At 28.0% G+C, this 23,476-nt stretch overlaps 2 protein-coding genes and 1 long non-coding RNA gene across 5 annotated transcripts; 1 reads left to right on the top strand and 2 right to left on the bottom strand.

The window, feature by feature from the left end:
- Positions 1-114: 114 nt before the first annotated feature.
- On the bottom strand, positions 115-10,900 carry LOC122514639 (antithrombin-III-like). 3 transcript variants are annotated; one of them, XM_043631576.1, is made up of 16 exons: positions 10,393-10,900; positions 10,128-10,295; positions 8,373-8,566; positions 8,073-8,255; positions 7,646-7,859; positions 7,333-7,550; positions 6,772-6,957; positions 6,525-6,675; positions 5,913-6,122; positions 1,986-2,044; positions 1,723-1,905; positions 1,377-1,590; positions 1,085-1,299; positions 797-991; positions 404-542; positions 115-304 (listed from the first exon to the last, which is right to left on the bottom strand). In XM_043631576.1, exons 3-16 carry the CDS (start codon positions 8,466-8,468, stop codon positions 150-152), a joined length of 2,418 nt encoding a protein of 805 aa, XP_043487511.1. In that variant the 5' UTR covers positions 8,469-8,566; positions 10,128-10,295; positions 10,393-10,900; the 3' UTR covers positions 115-149. The 3 variants fall into 3 exon arrangements, with proteins under 3 accessions (XP_043487511.1, XP_043487512.1, XP_043487510.1); XM_043631577.1 differs by lacking the exon at positions 10,393-10,900 and having other exon boundaries at positions 10,128-10,367; XM_043631575.1 differs by lacking the exons at positions 10,128-10,295; positions 10,393-10,900 and adding an exon at positions 9,279-9,475.
- A 1,228-nt stretch (positions 10,901-12,128) lies between these two features.
- Positions 12,129-23,264, bottom strand: LOC122514642 (Fanconi anemia group M protein homolog). The gene is made up of 14 exons (XM_043631579.1): positions 22,505-23,264; positions 22,251-22,430; positions 21,974-22,141; positions 18,996-19,168; positions 18,832-18,921; positions 18,541-18,765; positions 18,284-18,437; positions 18,092-18,213; positions 17,890-18,009; positions 17,633-17,798; positions 17,403-17,557; positions 15,284-15,530; positions 13,023-15,196; positions 12,129-12,933 (listed from the first exon to the last, which is right to left on the bottom strand). Exons 1-14 carry the CDS (start codon positions 22,515-22,517, stop codon positions 12,652-12,654), a joined length of 4,269 nt encoding a protein of 1,422 aa, XP_043487514.1. The 5' UTR covers positions 22,518-23,264; the 3' UTR covers positions 12,129-12,651.
- Positions 19,468-20,343, top strand: LOC122514643. Its single transcript, XR_006303099.1, has 3 exons — positions 19,468-19,572; positions 19,649-19,964; positions 20,045-20,343. It is a non-coding gene; the product is annotated as an uncharacterized LOC122514643 (long non-coding RNA).
- Positions 23,265-23,476: the final 212 nt, after the last annotated feature.

Raw genomic sequence — 23,476 nt, 5'->3', positions numbered from 1 at the left:
ATTTTATTTTTTCGTTTATTAATTTGAAAAAAAGAAACTCATTAGTTTTAGTAAATTATATTTAATGTGTACATAGTAAACATGAAATGTAGTCTTTAATAAAAAAGAAAAGTATTTATATAAACATATATTTAAAAGTACATTATTCTTTACTGAATGGTACTTTTATTATTTAAATTAGGATGCATGTAACGACCAGCAAAAAGAGTTGCATTTGTTTGCAAGTCTACTATAGCAAAAAGGAATGGATGATCGGCTCTGAATACTTCCTTATTTGATCCCATTAGCGGCACAATTGTTAATTCTATAAATATATTTAATCATTTCGATTATTTTATCACATTTAACAAATTATATTCGTAACAAGGGTAACGATCAACATTTTGACAGAGTTTTATATTACCTGTTACTGCAGATGCAACAGTTCCTTCCTCATTAACTTCTATTTTAGCATTTTGTATAATATTTTCAACGTACATAACAGTGTCATTTACAATATTGGAAAAATTTGCCCTCTTATTAAATATGCTGCGAATTCCCAGCTAAAAAGAAATGTTTGTAAATTAAAAAATGACATTAAGATAAAGAATATAATTAAAATATATGAGTCGTTTACAGATTAATCCTATTCATTTAATTTTAATAATTGTTTCTAATTTCAATGGCAAACCATTTAGTTTATGCTTCGTTTCTTATTTTTCAAATAAATTTTCTCCAAAACTTGGCTTAACATTGACAAATCAAGTTGAGTAAATCAATTAGGCAAAGGAATGATTTATGTAATAGTGATACTTACAGATTTCAGTACAGATTTAAGATCAAGTTTATTTTCTATAGAAAACTTGGGAATTATCAGATTAACTTCTGTTAAATAAATATTTGCTAATAACGCAGACATAGATACATAAGATAAATCCTTTGACAAAACTGTAAGATTTTGATCTATTTCCTTATTATTAGGAAGTATTATTAACATAACAGTCTTTCCATCCTAAAACATAAAAATTGTACATTATTCTTTATATGCATAAATTCATTCATTTTGATCATAAATCAAACTACAAAGAATAATGTTGTTTCATACAGTATATGGTATCTCTACTACATCTGCATTCAAGGATTCAATATTTCCATAACGATATTCAGCTGTGTTAGCCATAAAGTCAGTATTTTGACAACCAATTTTAGGAACATAGAAACAACCATTGAATCCTGCTTTTTTATAAAACGATAACTGCCACCGTCCTTTGAAATATAATGCTGAAGTCAAAATTAAAGATGTATCTGCACTAATACTGCCTGCAACAAAAAGATAATCATATTAATATTATTAACAATATAAATAGATCACATAGTTGAATCTAATTTCTACTAACCAGGATCTGAAATAGATTGAATGTTGTTACGTGTTGCAACGCGAACCCAGTTATTGATTTCTTGTTCGGTAGTTTGTCTGTCACTAAAATCAAGAAATTGAACGTCTGTATCATAATATTGTCTCAGAACAAAACGGTAACTCTGTGTTATTGGTAAACCGTTTTTAGCCCACAATCGAGTTGCTCCATCTATTTCCGTACCATTTTTTACACTCTATGGGACAAAGATATTGTAAATATACACATGCACACATATACACAAATATTCACATATATCTTTTTCTTAGAAAAGTTATTATTAATTTAATTATTCGAGGAATTACTACTAATCGATGTGAAAACATACTTTCAAGGCAGTAAGAGCACGCTGAGAAGTAACCCTGATTTGGTACATATTTTTAGTAAATCTCAATGCATTGTGTATTTCTTCACGAGTTTCTCCTCCCGCACCTTCGGCAAGAATTGTTAAAGCTAACTTGATACTTGTAGGCGATACTATTACATTTCCTTCGTTTTCTTTAATTATCTCCTAAAAATAAAATATTTCATCAATGAATTATAACATAAATACAATCAATTGCATTCTATTTCTCTTGAGCTTGTTCTTACTTGCAACAAATCGACGTTGAAAAAATTGTATCGTTCCTCTTCAGTGGGTATTGACACAACTATAAACGAAAGAAAAAAAAGGAACTGTTAATTATATGTTATATATATATATTAGAAATGTTGAATGAAACAAATTATTTTCTACAATAAAAAAAGTAACAATCAATATTATATTTAATAAGTAATAATTATATATTATTATTATTATTATTATTATCATCATCATTATTTAAAATTACCTAACAATATTGATTATACTTTCATAAAAATATTACAGTAATAGATACAACGAGCGTAGCTATTTATATACTTGATTACTGAATCTCAGATAATACAGTAACTGAATTCAATTTTATAAATGCTCAATGTAACTCAATGATATTTTCTGATTTATTTATCAGAGAATTACGTTTTCGAACGAATATATAATTTATAAATTCTTCATATATATACGTGTATAAATATACGTGATTGTTTTTAAATAAATTTTCATTATATATATGTACATACGTATGTACCTTTCAAAGAGAAAACGTTGATAACGAACAACAATGATATTAGTTTCCACATATTTCGACACAGTATATAGTTAAAACACTAGAGGAATAATTCGTTATGTAAATCAAACACTTGAATGCTCTGAGAGTCTTGTACTTTTATTATTAAATGATTCCGTATGATTTTATATATTGCGTTACGATCAAGGCAAACACCGCCGATAAATTGAAACGTCTTTTTTTGTTCGGTGTTCGTCTACTCATTCTGTGAATCACATGGTCCCCACTTTAGAAACCAGAGTTTATTGAATTCATAATTCTACGTAAACAAGAATTAGATTACAAATATCATTAACTTTCTCGCGTTCTATTCTGTAATCTGTATTATTTTGTTTTCTTTTTTTTTTATATATATATATTATTTTATTATATACGCAATAATATAATTATTTGTGTTTTTTTAAATAATATTCAAAGTAAAATCAACATTTATAACGCATATCATTAATTCGACGAAGGGATAACGAATTTTTTGCAAAAATCGATAGAAACTTCGACGAAAAATATGACAAATGGGAAATATCATATCGATTCTTAATTGATTTTCCTTTTACCTGATTTTTTATCTTATAAACAATTGATATCTTTTGTCTTATCGAACAAGTTACTTATATACAGGGTATCTGAAATGGTTGGGACCAAACTTAAACTACGTATTACTGAAATCATGAAATTCATGAAAAAAGTTCATATAAACTTATGTTCGAAAACGTTTTATTGGAAAAATATAAACATTTATAGATTTATTTTAGAATCCTATAATTTTCAATGATCCATTTGGCCAAAATACGATTGAAATAATAAACGAACTTCAGGAATGTATACTAAATACATTCATTGTTATTTCCAATACAGTTGAGATTCAATTCGGCAAGGCTGCATTCTTGCAGAAAAGAAACTACTACAATAAATGTTTTTAAAAGCATATATTTGTTCAATAAAACATTTTCGGGCATAAATTTATATGAACATTTTTCATTTATTTGATCTCACATTAGTAATACGTAATATAAGTTTGATCTTAATCTTTCTAGACACCCTGTATGCTATATACACAAACATAAACGTAAAGAAACGTTTAAAACTTGATTCATCTATTAAAATTTATACGTGCGTAACACACTCGTGTAAAACGGTAAAACGTATATATTAGAGTTTGGAATTTCCATAGTGGTTACGTCATCGGAACGTCCCAGAGGCACTTATATTTATAAAATTGTTTTTACTATAGTATTTGTATAGAAAATCAATTATTTGTTAATAACAAATTACGTTTAATCCGAATGTTGCATGCATTATCAAAATTTCATTTGCACAATACGCATTTTCAAATACATTGATTACTTATTTTTTGTTGATCATGTGTGTTTATAATAATAGTTTTAATCATTATTTTATCAAGTACAAAACTTTAGAATAAATAAAAGAAATACCAGTTGTTTATTTCCTTGGGTAAATTATAAAAATAAATCTATTTAATTAGAAACCTCACACACACACACACGACACAAAGTGAAAAAATTGTATACAATGTTTAAAATAAAATATTTAAATCTTAGCTCCATCGATACAGCCACATTTCTCTTAAATTACTATTATCTTACTTCCTCATGGCATTCTAATTAACAACTTCCGCAATCTTATGAAAGTAATTCGTTTAAAGAAATAATTATAACCGAATGTATACATGCGATCAAAAAAATATGTAACGAATATGTTGAAAATACATTTTACAGACATTTTTTTGTTATGAATGAAACATTCAGATTAAACATAATTATTAATACTTTGAATAAATAATAGACTTCCGAAAAATTTGATACGTCATTCATTTTAGCAAACATTTTATCATTTTGTAAAGTGGTCAAATAATGTTAACAAATAGTATATATATATAATGACTCCCAAAAATATTCGGGCACTTCAGTACGTCTAATTTTATGAATTGACATTTCGATTGTTTAAAAAGCAATCCTGATAATTGATATAAGCAATAAGTCATTTATTAATCTTGATAAACATATATAATTTATTTTCAACTTGTTTAATGTTAAATTCTAAACTTAAATAAAATAGCACTATGATAAGTATTAAAAAGTAACAGAAATATAGGAGATGAAAGGAAATATAATAGTACAAGAGAAAGAATTGAAAAGTTAATGTCTACACTTTCGTCTAAAATTTCACTCATTCCCACATACACATATATATCATACACGTATAATATGATGAACAAAGTGAGTAAAAAATTGTTGGAAAACCGAAAAAGAAAAGATATTTAGAAAAAATCACAAGAAAGGACATATTTCTGTTATTATATTTCCAAGTTAAAGTTACAAAGGTATTAAGGTTTAATATTTTTTTACTTAAATTCGTATAAAAAATACACGAATTTTATTTTTAAATAATATTTATCTCGACTATCTTTGTTTCGTTTATCTATGCGATTCTAATATAACTTTATTATAATCATAACTCTTTGGTACATTATTTCTTCGCATTCTGATGGATATAATAGCAGTTGTTAGCTATTATTATTAAGCCATAATAAAAAAGAACTTGTTATTAAATTGTAAGTAATATACATATATACTTATATTACAATACATGCAAGGGTTAGGGTGCATTAGTAGTCATTAAGTATGAAATGATCGATTTTAAATTGAAAGTATTCGGAATAATCCGACGTTTCATACTTCATGATCTAATATATATATTCTTATTACATATAAGTAATTATATACTCATCTAAGTATCTACTTTTAACCATTTCACCTCAAAATTATAGCCTCTACAGAACACTGTTGTTACATTTCATGATTATTATTATTATAATACCCCTTAACTATGTGTAGTAATTAATTTGTTACCTTTTAAATACAAATTTACTATTTATTTATAAAGTAATCATACATATGTATGATTTCCATTATTTTCGATGACTTTGGTCCATCTTTCAGGCCACCATCGAGTTCAGTGACGAAAATAATATGACGATTTTGATGGAATGAATTGAATATCACAGAACCAAATTATACATATATATATAAATTGCTACAATTAATATTTACATTCGCATTAATTGAATTTATTTAATTAATTTCAACAAATAAGTTATTAATTTAACCGTTTACTCTAGATTTTTTTAAAGCATAAATTAAATCTTCGAACAATGTTGATACAATCAGCGAGATATCGAACAATGATCGAAGTGTTAATAGAAAATAAATAACCCATAACCAAATAAACACCATATACTAGATAATACAACGCATTCGTTTAGATTTCAAAGGCAGAAAAATGTTAGTATGTCGCCTTACGCCATTCACCATCCACCATTTATCAAATCCCTAATTTTATAAGCTTTTACCGGAAGTAGATGGTACAGTGGGTTCTGTTTTCTCATTGAAACGTGATGAAGTATTCACGTTTTTGTTTTTAGTACTTCCTTCTTGTTGCAAAGGATTCATGACTTTTCCAATGTAAAGAATAGTGCCCGTCGTTTCATCTTCGATGTAAAATACGAACGGATGATTCGCGTAGAAGGTTTGATCGCCTATTTTATTCCCAACTTGTACAGCTGTAAAAAAAAAAATAATAATTAGATTTTTATAGTACTATATATTGCAATATTAATGTCACACATTTATAAATAAACATAACTGTAATTTTTTTTTCTATAAAATCAATTATTAATTCAAATTTAAAAGTTTATATTACAATTACTTATATATTAATATTAACGTATATAATTTAATATATTATATATATTTTAATCTTTTTTTCGTAGACAAGTAAAAAATAATCGAATTATATAGAGAAAATTAATTGACGAATTATTTCTATATAATTAAAAGTGACATATAAGAATCGTATTCATTCGAACATGTAATAAAATAACACATGCTTGTTTTTATGTATTTATATACGTATTTACTTCCTGCTACATTACTACAATGGTATTCGTTTACAATAAACTTACCGGTGGCTGCGTAAGCGGATGTTCCATTTTCATTTACTTCAATACCAGTTTTTTGCAGGATATCCTTAACGATGAGGCGCCTGGATTCACGTTTTGTCTTTAATATACCTGTCAGAGTGGCCGTATCATCGAATATATCTCGAATACCTACCTGTAATATATTAAAACAATAAGAAACAAAAAATCAACAAATTCGAAAGGAACAATAAATTATTAACGAACTTTTAAAATATGTATTTGTACATACCTTACGAAGAACAGATTCCAAATGGCTTGTAAAATCGAATTTAAATTTAGGAATAGTGACATCAACTGGCATGTCTTGCATAAGCCATGCTTGTCTTGCTAATATAAAAGGACTAATTTCTTTAATCAGTCGATTTATTCCGTTTACATTAAATGGTAATATCAAATACATAGCGAACTTGTGACCCTAAAGATAAAATCAAATAATAAATAAGATTAGGAATTACCCATTCGATCTATGACGAATCGTTCATTGAAAATTGTTTTAATAATTGAACAATCAATCGAATCACCACGTTTAAGATAAGATATTTTGATTAGAATGGTAAACATTTCTTTACACGTTGTCCGTCATAGGAATTTTCTATGAATCGATATAAATCGGGTTGGTATTTATTATAATATTTTGAAGATAAATATTATAACGATATTCGCGGTCTCGTTTATATTTTTGTATAATCTAATATATATATATATTTATAAAAGTTAGCCAACCCGATTGATAACCGGTGACTCGCATGACAGTTAATAAGATTTACTGTAATCGTTGATAAAGACTTACGTCATACGGTAATCGTAAAATTTTAGCGTTCAATTCCGAAGATTCTGTATAATAGAATCGATTGCTCGTGGTCATAAATGGTACTTCTACGACATTTTTGTCGCTTATATAAAATTTATCCGTACGAATATCTTCAGTTTTAAAGAATCGACGTCTCCAAATGCCCTTGAAAAAGAGTGCATTGACTACCAACATCACCGAGTCTTTCAAAGTTGTTTCTAAGAAAAATAAAGAAATAAATAAGTATTTATAATTTTTTAATGTGTGTTAGTTTATTCGTGATAATCGTTGATTATCATTTAATGATATTTACCATCTTCGATCAATTTATCGAGATTTCCATGTGTCACATTCTTGACCCAACTATTAATATTGTTGGTAGTTGACTGAGTATCTGACAAATTAGCATTTATAAGATTAACCCCATAAAATGCATCGATGATGGCAGCATAACGTTGTCTTGTCATAATAGAATTATCGATGTAAAGACGAGTACCAAGATTCAACTCGTATTCAGGACGCATCATCTGCAAATGTGTAAATGAAAAGGATTTTTCTATTGTTTACCTTAATAGCTATCATTTGAAAATCTGATAACGTCATAGGAAAAAATAAATATCCTATCTATCTAATTTTAGAGAACGATAATTATATTCTCGGTAGCATATAATCGATATATTCATAGGGAAGAGAGGAAAGAAGAAAGAGAGAGATTAAGAATTAAATATTTGTACATTTACCTTTAACGATAGGAGGATTTCACCAAATTTTTCACGAATTGCCGATCGGCTGACTGGTAATTGCAGGACTCCAACTAATTCTTGGGCTGTGTGATCCTGAGCTCCTTCGTAGAGCAAAACTAATGCCAATTTTATAGATATCGGTGATACTAATATATTTCCTTCATACATCTTACCCATAGCCTGATAAATAAAAATATATAGAGATAAAATAAAATAAAAGAATTAAATGAAATCTTCGATTTGTATTTATTGTCTATGTATTTAATTTTGATGAATAATTTATAGAAAATTATTTACTTTAAAAAGTATCCAATCAAAAACGTTGAAACGTTCTCCAAGATAAGGAACGAAATCTTCGGCATCATCGTCGTATGTAGTAGCGTTGATTCTCATCGGCACATTGGTAACGTTCACATTTTTTGGTTGTCTTTGTACAGCAGCACTGTTTATCGTAGAAAAGAACACTTGGCTCCATAAAAATAAGGTGCAACCTGTAATTAATATTCCTTAATTAGCCAAGACCCACCTCTCAATATTTATGGAAATGATGAAAAACAGAATTCTTGTTGGAAGTAAACCATTATTAACAAGAAAGAAAAGAAAGTAGCAATACAACACGTTCATGAGATTTATTCAATTAACATAACAAACATCGAGATTTCTGGTCGCAAACGAAATGTAGAAAATATCGTCGAAAAGTCGGAACACGTTTTGAGTACCGAAATAACTTTTAACCTTGAATTGTAATGTCATATATAAAAAGAAAACTCAAATGAGTTGAAGAAAATAATCAAATATGATTATGACTATTAAGTCGCGCAAACACTTTGGGTACGTCTATCAATCATGCGATTTATTACGTTCCATCGAATTAATATTTTAAAGATTATATTTCAATGCACACGAATATATATTTTAAATATTTTTATATCAATTATACCATCGTTTTGTTAAATTACTTTATTCATTTGAATAATTACTTAATTATTAATCGTTCATTCTAATACCGATCGATGTATATATGTATATATATTAAAAATATATTAAAATTATCCTCGTTAAGAAATAACTGTTCATAATTGATGGAGAGAAAACTTCAGGATTTATTTTTAATACAAAATATAACTGTCGAATAAGATAATTTTTAAATGAATGGATCAATCGGATCTTATAAATCAATCTAAAATAAACATTTATTCTTACCTAATATTTCAGTAAGCTTCATGATGATGATTTTTTTATAAATAACATTAATATAGAACGAGTTTGTTTATCAGAAAAATTCGAATTTGTATGTAAACGCGACGGATGATCTTCACAACCGATACAATGTACAAACGAAGCGAATACGAGTTCACTAAAGATTAAAACCGGTCGAGCATCGGCTGCTGTATAAAAGTTAACGAGAATACAGGAGAGAGAGGGAGTGATACAAGAAGAAATATAGTGGGGAGAAGAAAGAAGGGAATCGTTGTTAGAAATAAGCAGCTTATGTGACTCATGTAAAAATAATTCTGTCTTTTAAAAGAATGTTTTTAGTGTTTTTTTCTTTTTAACGATTTCTTAATGATATGCGTGATGGAATTAACTAAGAATAAAAACCAAATTTTAACTAAACATAAACCATCTTCGGTTTATTTCATCATTTCTTTTGCAAGATCCTCGTAAAATCCTTTGACGTCTAACGCCATAAATTATTCGTATAGATTAGATCAAAGTTCTTTTTAAATTCATTGATAAAATATCTCCGACCACAATGATTCGTGAAATTAATATATATTTGATAAGATGACGTTATAAACTAACAAAGTAGAAAAGATTTAAAAAAAAAAAAGAAATTATAAAAGAGGGTTTCTCTACACAATAAGATAAAAGTAATAATGTTTGTGTTAGTAAATGAAAAACATTAGATGGGAGAAAATGATACGACAATAATATCCTTTTATTCGCTACGACAATTATTGCAATTACATTTTTGCCGTAAGATATATAAATCTGAGAATCTAATGATTACGAGACAAAAACATATAATAATATAATTAATTAAACTACCTGCATTAGTTTTTATTGTAATTTTATTATTTCTTCTTTTAATTGGTCGCGTTTCTTTCGTTGCAGAGCATGGTACTTGTTATAAGCATTCAAAATATACACAGTAGCTGCATTTAAACTTTCGGGTGTAATGTAGGTTCGTGCCAAATCCGTAACTTGTTCTTTTACCTGTTAAACATAACGGAGATAAAATAATTAGCATAGATCTTTTAATTATTAATTTAGAACGTACGAGAAAATAAAAATCAAAATTCATTCTACTTACCTGAGAATTGTACAGAGAAAAATCTGATAAATTAATGAGACAGATATTAGTAAATGTGCATATTACAATAGTAATAACACTAACGACAACGAAAGCAAGCGCGAAATATGCTAAAACGGACCAAAATTGAGAACCATACAACATAAGGCTAGTAACTAAAGGAATCAAGCCTTGTGAGAATACAAATGGCCAATCATGCTTTTCTTGGGATGATATCGGAGCTTGGTATTCTTCTACTCTCGGTTTAATTTGATCTCCTCTATTCCTTAAATAATCTGGATAACTCGGATATAAATATTGCTTCGGTGATAATAGATTTTCTTGCAAATATGAATTCATTTGCAATTGATTATCGTTTGGATTTTGAGAGGTCGTCAATTGTTGAGATTGCTGTTGTGATTCTTGAGTTAATAGAGAGCTACTGTTTACAATCGAACTCGCCAGTCCCAAGCAGATCAATGTAGATATTATTAAAACACGAAACATTTTCATTGTTTTATTAGATCATTTTTTAATGTAAATCAATACATTTGTTTAACTGGAGCCTAAAAATTGAATATATATTATTACGATTTATAAAATAAAATATAATAAAATATTGAAGATGTTCTCTTACATTCGTCCTAATAGATGCTATTATAAGTGAAACTCACGAGCTTTTCCAAACGTTTCTGGTCCGTTTAACGTTGCTCTGCAAATGACGAAAATTTTCTTAGCTTCTCCTTATATAGTGCAGGTAGAATTTGTAGGGGCATTTTTGTGGATATCTTTTCTCTTTCGTTAGCAATTCATCCCTTAGATATTTAAGGACAGCACTTTAATCTAATGATGCATACCTGGTCGACTAAAGGTTCTTCTTAATCTTATCCAGTTTTCCAAAAATACTGCATATTTCTTGTTACGACCAACTTCTAGAATTCTGTGTGAAATTGTCAACGGAAATGAGAAATAAGTAAGATGATTGTATTCCTTGAAAAATCATCATAATATTTTCTATTGCGATATGTAAGTTATACAAAAATATATCTTAAATAAATATCACCAATAACGTTAACAATACAAGTCAACTTAATACAAACACACATATGTTCGTAAATCGATCCAACCGATTATTTATTATTATTTTCTGTTATTACTATCGTTAATTTTAATTAATTGTATACGTTTATTCATTTAATTATTCTAAGCATTTTTTTTCTCTCTATCTCTCTCCATTTATATATAATATATATAAATATCTTTTTTTTGTACGTCGTTTCTCTTCTGATAATTCATCTCTTTGTTACTGATGGATAGCACCTTGACCTGATATACCTGCTCGTCTAAGATTTCTTAATCTTATCTAGTTTTCTAAGAAACCAGCGAACTTTTTGTGTTAACTGACTTCTTAAGAAATGTCCATGAAGTTTCCAACGGGAATAAGAAATAAATCAAATATTTATATTCCTTGAAAAAATAATACAATTTCTTATTGCCAAATATAAATTATACAAAAATATATATACATATTAATATATATTTATTATTACTATTATTATTACTACCATTTTTTGATTAGAAGACACGTGTTATACGAAAATATTTCCCACGCTAAATTGCTTTATGTTATCAAATAACAGTACACGCCGAATGATCGAGGTATTGAAAACGGTAAAATAACATTTATATTCTATAGATGAAATATGCAAAGTTAGCTTCAACAGAACCAATTGTCTCTTATCTCTACTTATTCTTTCTTTTGTGTCTACTTAGCGTCTCCTCGTCCCTACCGTATTCGAATTCTTTAACGTTTGTTCTAACTACATTGGCACGTCACGATTTAACTATATTTAACTATAGAAATAAATTTTTTGTATATTTATTAGTCATTTAAATTATGTAGAAAATCTAATAACCCTAGAGTAAAAATAGTTGAAAGAAGACAATTGGAAATAATAATAATAGGAGAATTATTTGTTCTTCAACGACAAATTTTCATATCTCTGTAATATATGATATGATATTTTAAATGCGAAACAATCTTCTCATTTAATATAAATTTTAATATAAAACAATGCTTTGCCATTCATAAACATTTCTATACAAAAGAAATAACAGTAAAAAATGAACATTCAATTTAAAATTAAAAGTATCTGAAATTATGAGAAATAAAGTGTCGTATTTAAGTTTGGTTTCTATCTTTTTCATAGTTTTGTATATATAAAAAATATTTTTAATTTTATATCTTATATATATATATATAATACACAATACAAAATTTTACGGATGTAAACCTTTCAACATCATCGATTCATTCTGAATGTCTATACGTAATTTTTCAGTTTCATCCTCACTACTATCATCCGAAGAAATATTTATTACTTTATTCTTTTTTCTTTTTTTTCTATTTTTCCATACACTATTTTCTGATCTATCAGATTTAATTCGTTTCCTCTTTTTAGTTTCTAGTATTTTCTCTGCTTCTTCCAATATAGAATATCCATGAACAGGTTTATTCTCATCGACATCGTCATGTTCATCACCATTTACGCAAAAGGAATCCTAAATAAAACAAATTTGACATTAATTAATTTGCAATTAAATATTACATATATATATAAATACTTGAAATAAAGAATATTCAAATTAACCTGAAGGTACGTTTCATCAGCCTGTGAACAAGGTTGAGAATATATATCTATTATTTCTGTAGGTTCTTGAGGTTCTTTAAAAACAAAAGCACCAGGTTTTTTTACAGGACTTTTACTGGCTTGTAGATATAAAGCATGTACATCTTCCTCTTGTGCGTATTGAGTGTAACTAACAAAATCTTTTAAATCCTCGTCTGCACCAGAACTTTCACTGGAACTACTATTACACGATACTGCTGCTTCATAATCAATATATTCGCACTGACTTCTCACTTTACTCTTTTGACTTATAGATTTTTTTTTGCAAGAGGGATCCCTTGAAGATTTCATATATTTTGATTGACTGCTCTGACTTGTTTTATTAAAATATTGTGATTTTAAATATTTATCTGGGGCTTTAAAAGAACTTAATTTGTTTAATGTCATTCCTTGTTTTTCAACTTTTTTAAAAGTCTTATCTTTGCAATAGCTGCTACTTGGAATAGACTTATCATAATTTCGACTTTTCTGTTCTGAGAAATAACTAGTTTCCAATTGATTTAATTTTTCTATATCGTTTGTACTTATAACAAAATCATTTTCAGAATCATTTTGATCGTCCACGGAAATGGAATTAGGGAAGGAATGCCTTATAGTAGATAATTTTTTTGCTATTTTCATAGAATTATTTTTAGCACATTCTTCTGGTTTGGATTTTGGCTGAAATGATATCCACTCATCGTTATCCGTATCATCTCCCATAATATCATTCGCGAAAGATGATACTAAAGCATCATTATTTTTTTCACTATCGTTAATAGTAGAATTTAAATTAAAATACTTTGAATTTGCAGCTGAAACAGACGATATTTCAAAATCATTGTTCCATTCAAAATCATCGACTTCAAACTGGTATTCTCCTACACATTTTAATTTTGTATCAATACTTTGTTTTGTGTTTGGTAAAGTTTCATTTTTTGGATTTGTTTTGTTCGTTAATTCATTGCCTAAAGCATTAATTTTCAAGTCTTCTGAATCAGATGCAAATATATCATCTTCAGATTCATAGTCACTCATTCGTATATTACTTTGTATTAGTAATTTATTACTAGTTGATGTATATTCAGGCTTTTGTGCTACATATTGCAGTGTATCTTTTACTTCCGTAAATGCATTCTGTACATTCTCTTTGGAATTTATTTGTGCTATTTCATTAACAGCTTGAGTTATGGAATACATATTTTCGCAATGCTTTGAACGTTCTTCTTTAGGTTGTTCCTTATCTAACATGTTTGTTAACGTAGAAATATTTGTTTTTTCTTGTATTTGATTACTTGTTGTTATTTTGGAAGAGTCATTGTTTGAATCAGACATTTTTAATTGATTATTTTCAACATTATCGGTATTACAATCACTTTCAATTGAATCAAATGAATCATTAAATATATCTTCAAAAAAACTAACTTCGGCATCCATTGGTACATAACTATTTGTATTCGGAGGATTAAAATTATCACTTTGTTTACTGCAGTTTGCACTTATTACAGTTCCAGCTGTACTATGTTCTATAATATTAACGTTAGTATCCTTATTATTTAAATTATTTTCGTCATCTGCGATATCATCAGAATCGGTACTTTCATTGAGTAAATCTTCGAACTTGGATTTACTAGCAGTAGATACATTTACGCCTATATTTACTGGACTCACAATATTGTATTGATTATTAAAGCAAAAGTTGTCGTCATCATCATAATCATTTTGAGAAGGTTCTTTTGGCAATGATAAATCTATTTTAATATTACTTAAATAATCAGCCAAATTATCAAGTATATCTAAACTAGGTATAGTAAAATCAATGAAATTTGTTATTGATTCAGTTAAAGACACATAAGTAGTATCCATTTTAGGTTTCTTCGGTTTCATTTCCTCCTCCGATTTCTTCATAGCACACAACGTTAAAAAGTCAACTGCTTCATTGTCACAAGTTAGCAATTTAACATTCGATGCTTTTATTAAAATAGATTTATTATTTGAGATAGTAGTTTCTATTATAGTAGGCTTTACAATTTCTACAAAATCATCATCGTCGTTATTATAATCATTATCATTATTAGGCTGCTCGTCAAATTTTGTATTTACGAGAAATTTTGACAATGAGGGCTGATTCGTATTTCTTAATTCATTAATAGAAGCTAAAAATATTCAAGCACATTTTTAACTATTATCGGTGAGATATAATTCATTTGTGAGGTAAACTATGATTACTTTAAAATACTTACATTGTTTGGAAGTTTTTATCTTTTTTGTAGATGTTTCATTAGACTTTTGATTATCTACTTTCTTAGATTTAGTACCTTTCTTCACAGGATCTTTTGGTTTTATATGTATATGAATTTTACGACATTCTGGGTTACATACGTCTGGTATCATTCGTGGATTTTCCTCATATAAAGAGGAACTGATATTGCTTGTATTGAGAATTTTACTGTTTAAAGATTCTCTTCTATGCATTGTAGATTTTAAAGCCTATATATTCACAAATAATGCATATATATTAGACTGTGCCAAATGAATCGACTATTTTTTTTTTTTCGGTCCCATATCAAAATTTTGTTGAGAGTGACGAAAAAAAAATTGTGTCAAAATTTGAGCTTTCTATCTTCATTTTTCAGTTAGCGTTCGCTAAAATAAGAATTTTCGCCAAAAAAAGTTTTTTTTCACTTATTTTTTGGTTATAGACAATTCAATATACCAAATATAAAAAAAACCCTTGGTATGGTTTTGTAGGAAATTAAATTCTCTACAAAGATGATTTTTTATCGAACTTAAAAAATCAACAGCTTTTTTTTTTATAGCTGATTAAATTACAATTCGTTCTATAATTTTTATTTTTAATTATTGATGAACACTCATTAAACTACTTCCTAACGAAAAGAACATAATAATGCAATTTTTCTAGGAATATTTATGATCTAAAAAAATAGTTTTTATGCTTTAATTGATTGTAGTACGGTACTATAGAAGTTAAAAATAATTTTATCACCAAATAAAATGAAGACAAAAAGATTAATTTTTTATTTATAAGTCTCATTGACTTGAAAATTATTCATGCTTTAAAAGCTGCATCAACTAAATTTCTTAGACATCTCTAGTACTTGGCCGAAGATCTTGTGGCATTATCATTCTTCGATGAAAGAATTCCATCGGCCATCAAGATAAAAATGGTTCAAGCAATAAAAAATCGACAGAGTACAACAGAAAATACGAGAAAGTTATGTTTGAAACAAGAAGATTTAAAATCATTCGGCTCAAAAGATATAAGTGATTTTGTTACTCAAAAGTCGATGGTTTTATTCGAGAAGTTCGGTTTATCTACAAGTTTTCTTGATTTACCTGTAGATCAATGGGAATTCGATGACGAGTACCAGGCTTCTTTAAAAATTGTTCGATCGATAAAAGTTGTAAATGATATTGCCGAAAGAGCTGTAGCGTTAATTGATAAATATAATGATAGTCTCACTTGTGATGAAGAACAAAAACAGTTTTTATTACAAGTTGTTGCTGAGCATCGCAAAAAATATCCCAATTGTAACAAAAAACTAGTAAAACATATGAATAAAGACAATAATAAAGATTAGCATATCATTTTTTTAATTTATTAAAATTTTTTAAGATATTTCGTTTTTAGTAATTATCTATTTCTATTAAAATACTAATGATTTTTTATACAATCATAGGTTTGTGCAATTCTCACTGTAAACAGAAAAATTTCACCGAATTTTGAATCAATAAGGTGAAAAACAAAAAAAAATAGAATTGACATGATATTCATTATTTTAAAAGTAAAGAATATAAATTACTCAACAGTATTTACATTCATTACGGCATAAAAACTATTTTTTTAGATCATAAATATTCCTAGAAAAATTGCATTAGTATGTTCTTTTCGTTAGGAAGTAGTTTAATAAGTGTTCATCAATAATTAAAAATGAAAATTATAGAACGAAATGTAATTTAATCAGCTATAAAAAAAAAGCTGTTGACTTTTTAAGTTCGATAAAAAATCATCTTTGTAGAGAATTTAATTTCCTACAAAACCATACCAAGGGTTTTTTAATATTTGGTATATTGAATTGTCTATAACCAAAAAATAAGTGAAAAAAAACTTTTTTTGGCGAAAATTCTTATTTTAGCGAGCGCTAACTGAAAAATGAAGATAGAGGGCTCAAATTTTGACACAATTTTTTTTTCGTCACTCTCAACGAAATTTTGATATGGGACCGAAAAAAAAAAATAGTCGATTTATTTGGCACAGTCTAATATATATAATATAGATTTAGAAATTGTATAATAGAAATAAATCTGAAAAAAAAAAAACAAGAAAATAATAGTACGTACTTCGTGTTCTTTACCATCTGTAACAAGAACTATTATATGACCATCTCGTTTTCGTCCAGTTCTTCCCATTCGTTGTACAAGTCGAGTAGGAGATTTTTGTGATACATCAAAGCATATTATCAAATCTACTTCTCCAACATCTAATCCTTCTTCACCTACAGAAGCAAACATTAATTATTATTACTATTTTTATCAAAATATACAAAAATTAACCGTATTATAATATATACCTATACTGGTAGAAATGAGTACATTAACACGATTTTGTCTGAAATCTTCTATCGCCTTTATTTGACTTTTCTGTTTTTGTTCACTTCTGCCAACGAACATTTGAGGTCTTATCATGGGTTTTGCTTGTAACAATAAAATGTACACCTCGCTGACAATGTCTCTATACTACACTTAAAATTAAAAAAATGATTCTTAAAATATTATAATATTAGTAACAATATATGTATTTATATAAAATTCACATATATACACAAACCTCTACAAAGACTATAGCCCTTGTATCTTTTCCAGAAGAACTTGCCATTGAGAAATGGTGCAATAATATTTCTCTTAATTTTAAAAACTTATTATGTCCGAATACAAGATTGTCTGGAATCTAAATATACAAAAACATTATTTAAGCATTATTATACTGAATCTAATAATTAATAATTAATATGGTAAATTGAAATACTAACTTCTGGAATATTTCCACTAATAAATAGTTGAGGATCAGGAAATGGTCCCAAATAAGTTTGAACTTCTGCGATTAATTCTTGTAGTTGAGTTTCACTGTTCATCCAAAATTTATCAGAATGATCTTAAAAGGATATTAAACATATTAAATATATAACTAGTGCCATAGAGATTCGTATTATATAAACATTTACTTTGATAAAACTTATAAAAGGCACGAAGTCCATGCCGAATCATTAATTCATAAGCATGATACATAGTAAGCAGAATACTTAATGTTTTTTTAATTTGGTTATTATTTCCTGACTGATTTGGCGTCTTTTGAAATTCCCTTTGTATCATAAAGATCTAGTTATAAAATAAAAAATAAAAAAAAATATATATATATATATATGCATGAAAATATCATAAGAAATATGACTGAATTATTATTATATACAAATGAACTTACCTTGCCTTTAGAAATATTTGCAGTTTGTCCGCGAATAACATTGCATCTAATGAGAAATTTAACATGACGATCCATTATATTAATATATTTGTCTTTAAACTTTTCTAATTCTTCGCCAAGAGGAACTAAAATAATATCTGTCTTTCTTTGATTAACATATGGCATTATATCTAGAGATGTTTCATCTCTTAATTCTATATGCGAAATGCATAAATTTTGCACAACCTATAATACAGTAAAGTTTAGGAAAATGGTTTATTAATAATTTAAAAAGGTATTTTTAAAGTATACCTGATGAACATTAGCAATTTTATTTCCTGGTGTTGCAGAAAGTGCTAGTACTCTAAAATATCGATTTTTCTCGTTCAATATACGGATACACTAGGAATATCAAAATTAAACAAGATAGAAAATTGATTTATCTTATCATTAAGAAATTTAAAAAAATCATGTACCTCGCAATATGAATGTTTACCCAATGCTTTATGTGCTTCGTCTATCACAACACATTTTACGAGTTCACTGGGAATAATATTATTTTCAAGATCATTATGAAATACTTGAGGTGTAGCAAAAAATACTCTTTTCTTAAGCCAAGCTATTTGACGTGCTTTATGATTTACACTGCCTATTAAAAAAAGAAAATTAATTGAAATTTCAAAATATGGTGATAAATTTGCAAGCTAAATCTATTATTTCTACGTTGAGAATTTTTTGAGAATTTTATTATCAAACCACTTAACACTATTCCTACCAGGACCGGTCAAATGACCGTTTTTAAATTTTCATTTGGAATTTCCTACATTCAACGTATGTGAATCGCCTTTAAACTTTACCACTTTTCCTCATATATATGTATGATATATTTTTCAATATTCACTTATTTTTCTATTGTTTATTTTCCGAGAAAAATTTGTAGTCTGTCTTACCTACCACGACCGGTCATTTGACCGGTAGTACGATTTATACATTTATGTAAGAGTTTCTCTCTAAGACTCAATGCCAAAACTATAAAGTCGTTACAAACGAAAGGTAATGTAGTTATGACACATTTTATCCGATAAGTGCCTTCCAGAAAATGGTTTACGGCACTTCCAAGTGTTTACAGTTCTCACTCGACTATCGGGCTAGCGGTGTTTATTTGCTTGATTGATATCCGATACGGTCAAGATCCTCGAATGTTCTACGCCATCTCATCTACTATGACGTAAAATAAATAAACTTGTAACTGAAGGAAGTGTATAGACGTCTTCTCACGAATTCAAATCAGTATAGTCTTGCGACACGAACAGAGTGCATCGAACGTGAAAGTCACAAAGAGCATACTTGGCAGTCTTTTATTATTATTTTGTAATATTTTATATCGTATTACGTGTTATAAGTGCCATTTTCAAAATAGTGAACAAGACTAACAATACTTCGCAGTAAGTTTCACATTTTATCTTTTATTCTTTTTTTATCTATTTTGATTTACATTTTCATATTTTAGTTTTTATTTTTGTAGAATATTTGTCCCCAAAATGGCAAGACGTTTGAGGAGTGCGAATGTATTATTAGAGAGAATAAATGATATCGATGCAGAATGTTCTGAAGATCATCAGGAAATTCTGGATATGGAAAATAACAATACGGAAAATTATGATCCACTTGAAACAGATTCGAACACCGATGAGAACGAAAAGAATATTTCGAACGTACGTAGACGACGAAAGAGAAGGAGATTCTTAGTTAGTTCCGATAGTGAGAATGAGGAAGAAGTAAGCGAAATTGCGATGGACGGAACTGTTTGGCACGAAGTAAAAATAGGGTCTAATCCTGGAAGAGCACCTGGTCATAATATTTTTAGGGAAACATCAGGCCCGACTGGGTACAATAAACGTAATATTATGAAAGGCGAAGTTAGGACGGCATTTTCTGTGATAATTGATAAGAATATAATCGAACTTATAAGAAAGTGCACAGAGGCAGAGGCATTTAGAGTGTTGGGATATAAATGGGAACTATCTACTGCAAAGTTATATGCATTTTTTGCAATTCTGTATGCACGCGGCGCATATGAGGCTAAGAATATAGATATAGCACTTCTATGGAATAAAAAGTGGGGCCCGCCTTTTTTCTCAAATACTATGAGTAGACATGACTTTACGGAGATTATGAGATTTATTCGATTTGACGACAGAAATCAACGACACCAACGGTTACAAACCGATAAATTTGCTATGATTTCCGAAGTTTGGTACAAGTTTATTGACAACACTCAGAATTGTTATAAACCAGGACCATATATTACTATTGACGAACAATTGTTTCCAACGAAAGCAAGGTGTAGATTTACTCAATACATGCCCAATAAACCGGACAAATTTGGTATAAAATTCTGGTTAGCATCCGATGTGCGTAGCAAATATATAATAAACGGCTTTCCATATTTGGGAAAAGATGAAAGCAGAGAACCCTCAGTTCCTCTTGGAGAGTTTGTCACTATGAAATTAGCAAAACCGTATGTAGGATGTGGAAGAAATATAACCACGGACAACTTTTTTACAAGCCTACCTTTAGCAACAAAACTTTTAGTAAAAAAAACTACGATTGTTGGGACAATTAGAGCAAATAGAAAAGAGCTACCAAGACTGGCAAAACTGAAAAATGACGACATGGCACTTTTTTCAACCAAACTCTATCGCTCAAATAATTGTATGTTGACAGTTTACAAAGCCAAACCAAGAAAGAAAGTTCTAATTCTCAGTTCAATGCACAACTCCGTACAAATTGAAAAAAATGACACCCGAACACCGGAGACAATTCAATTATATAATAGCACCAAGTTTGGCGTACATGTGACCGACCAAATGGCCAGAAATTATTCGGTAAAATCTAAATCTCGGAGATGGCCTTTGCAAGTATTTTTTAATATCTTGGATTTAGCCGGGATAAATGCATGGGTGTTATATAAAGAAACTACGGGAGGAGAAATTACAAGACAGGAATTTCTATTTCAATTGGCAGAAGAACTTGCCATCGAATACCAACAAGAGCTCGGCAAAAAAAATCAACCAATACCCATCGCAAGTACAAGTACAGGTTCTCGTGAACGGAAAACATGTCAGATAAGGTATTGTAAAGATAATAAGACGAACAAAATCTGTCTAAAATGTAAAAAGTACGTATGCGGAAAATGTACAGTTGAGAAGCCCATTTGTAAAAAATGCGACGAAAACGAATAAAATGTAGATTATGTACTCTTGAATAAAAGAAAATATATTTTTATACTGGTAAGCTGGCCATTGGTCTGCATTCAATATTGAAAAATATAAGTTGTGAAAGACCGGTCATTTGACCAGCCGCGGTAGGAATAGGTATACGTGAAATGTCGGTAGGAATAGTGTTAATACATATAACCTATGAATTACTCAATTGATTTTTTAATAGATACCTGTGAGTTCAATACTTTCTATACTTGGAATACCCATCACATTATAACAAGCATCAATTTGTTGAGCGACTAAGGGCTTTGTTGGTGCAAGGAAAACAATTTTTCCACGTGGATACCATCTCCAAAAATTATACATTACCACAGCGGCAACAAACGTTTTCCCCAACCCTAATAACAAAATGTATCTAATAATAACATACTTCTTAATTTTCTATCATCTTTGTAGATGCATTTATAGAAATTATTTTTATAAAATAAAATTAAAAAATGATCTTACCGGTTGGTAGACATACTAGAGTATTATAGAATAAAGCTTTTTTAACAATATTATACTGATATTCTCGAACAGGATAATTTTCTGGATAAATCCATGTTTTTCCAGCAGAAAAATCAAATCCATTAGTCTCTAAATCGGTTGAAATATCAGGATCCTGTATACTTTCCATTCCATTCACTTCTATAAGGTTAAGTATTCTTTAATATGAAATATTACATTTTAATAATTTTATAACAACATATATTATAATATACCTAAATCATCCATGAATAAAATACGTATTAATTCCAATTGTGTGAAGATGAAAAATAAATATAAATTTATAAACACAATGATAACACATTCAGCTATGCAATATTAAATATTTAGGTTATCTTTCATGTAATAAAAATTAATATGTATACATAATTCAAAATTTTGCTGCACTTTATATATCTCATTCTATTGATAAAATATGATAATAGTATACTTTTATTTTGTTCATCAATTAATAGTTTGATAAACATAAATATTTTTTCCCTTGTCAGTTTCATATAATTAAACATAGTTTAACACATACTTTATTTCACAACATTTGATTTATATATATAAGAAAATACATTTGGAAAATAATATCACATTAAACAAGGTATTTTGTTTAACAATCTAATTGTAATACTTTAATCACGAAACTAAATAGATTTAATACCAACGGTGTTAAAAAACGGTGTGAAAACGGTTAGAAATATTAACCAATCGTGATAGCAGATTGTCACGTGATTACTTTTTGAGCAGTGACAAATGAAACACATATGTCAAGGATTATAAAATCAATGGATACGTATGCATTTAAAAAGTAACAATTCAGTATATTATCAGTAACGTGTGTATTGAAAAGTGTTATTTAAAGATTTAGGTTATGGCTGTCAACATATAACCAAAACAAATAGGATACATAATTTCACAAATTATTTTTACTATCTTTTACAATCATTTAATACTTTTTGATTTGGTACATTTTTCTTCTTATTTCCTTATTCGTAATTTTTGAAAAATCATTATGCATTTATTCGATTGCAAAATTGAATATTTCGATTCAATAAATATAAATTTACATATTTTGCTCAATATGATTTACATCAATGATAATTATCATTTATATGTATATATCTTGCACACATGCACATTTATAAATGAACATACATATATTCTGGAGACAATAAACTTGTAATAATTATATAACTTTC

This window comes from Polistes fuscatus, unplaced genomic scaffold, assembly GCF_010416935.1.
Source record: "Polistes fuscatus isolate 324 unplaced genomic scaffold, CU_Pfus_HIC Scaffold15, whole genome shotgun sequence".
In the NCBI taxonomy this organism is placed as follows: Eukaryota; Metazoa; Arthropoda; class Insecta; order Hymenoptera; family Vespidae; genus Polistes; species Polistes fuscatus.
The sequence above is the reverse complement of the archived record's forward strand: the minus strand, read 5'-3'. Positions and strand labels throughout refer to the sequence as shown.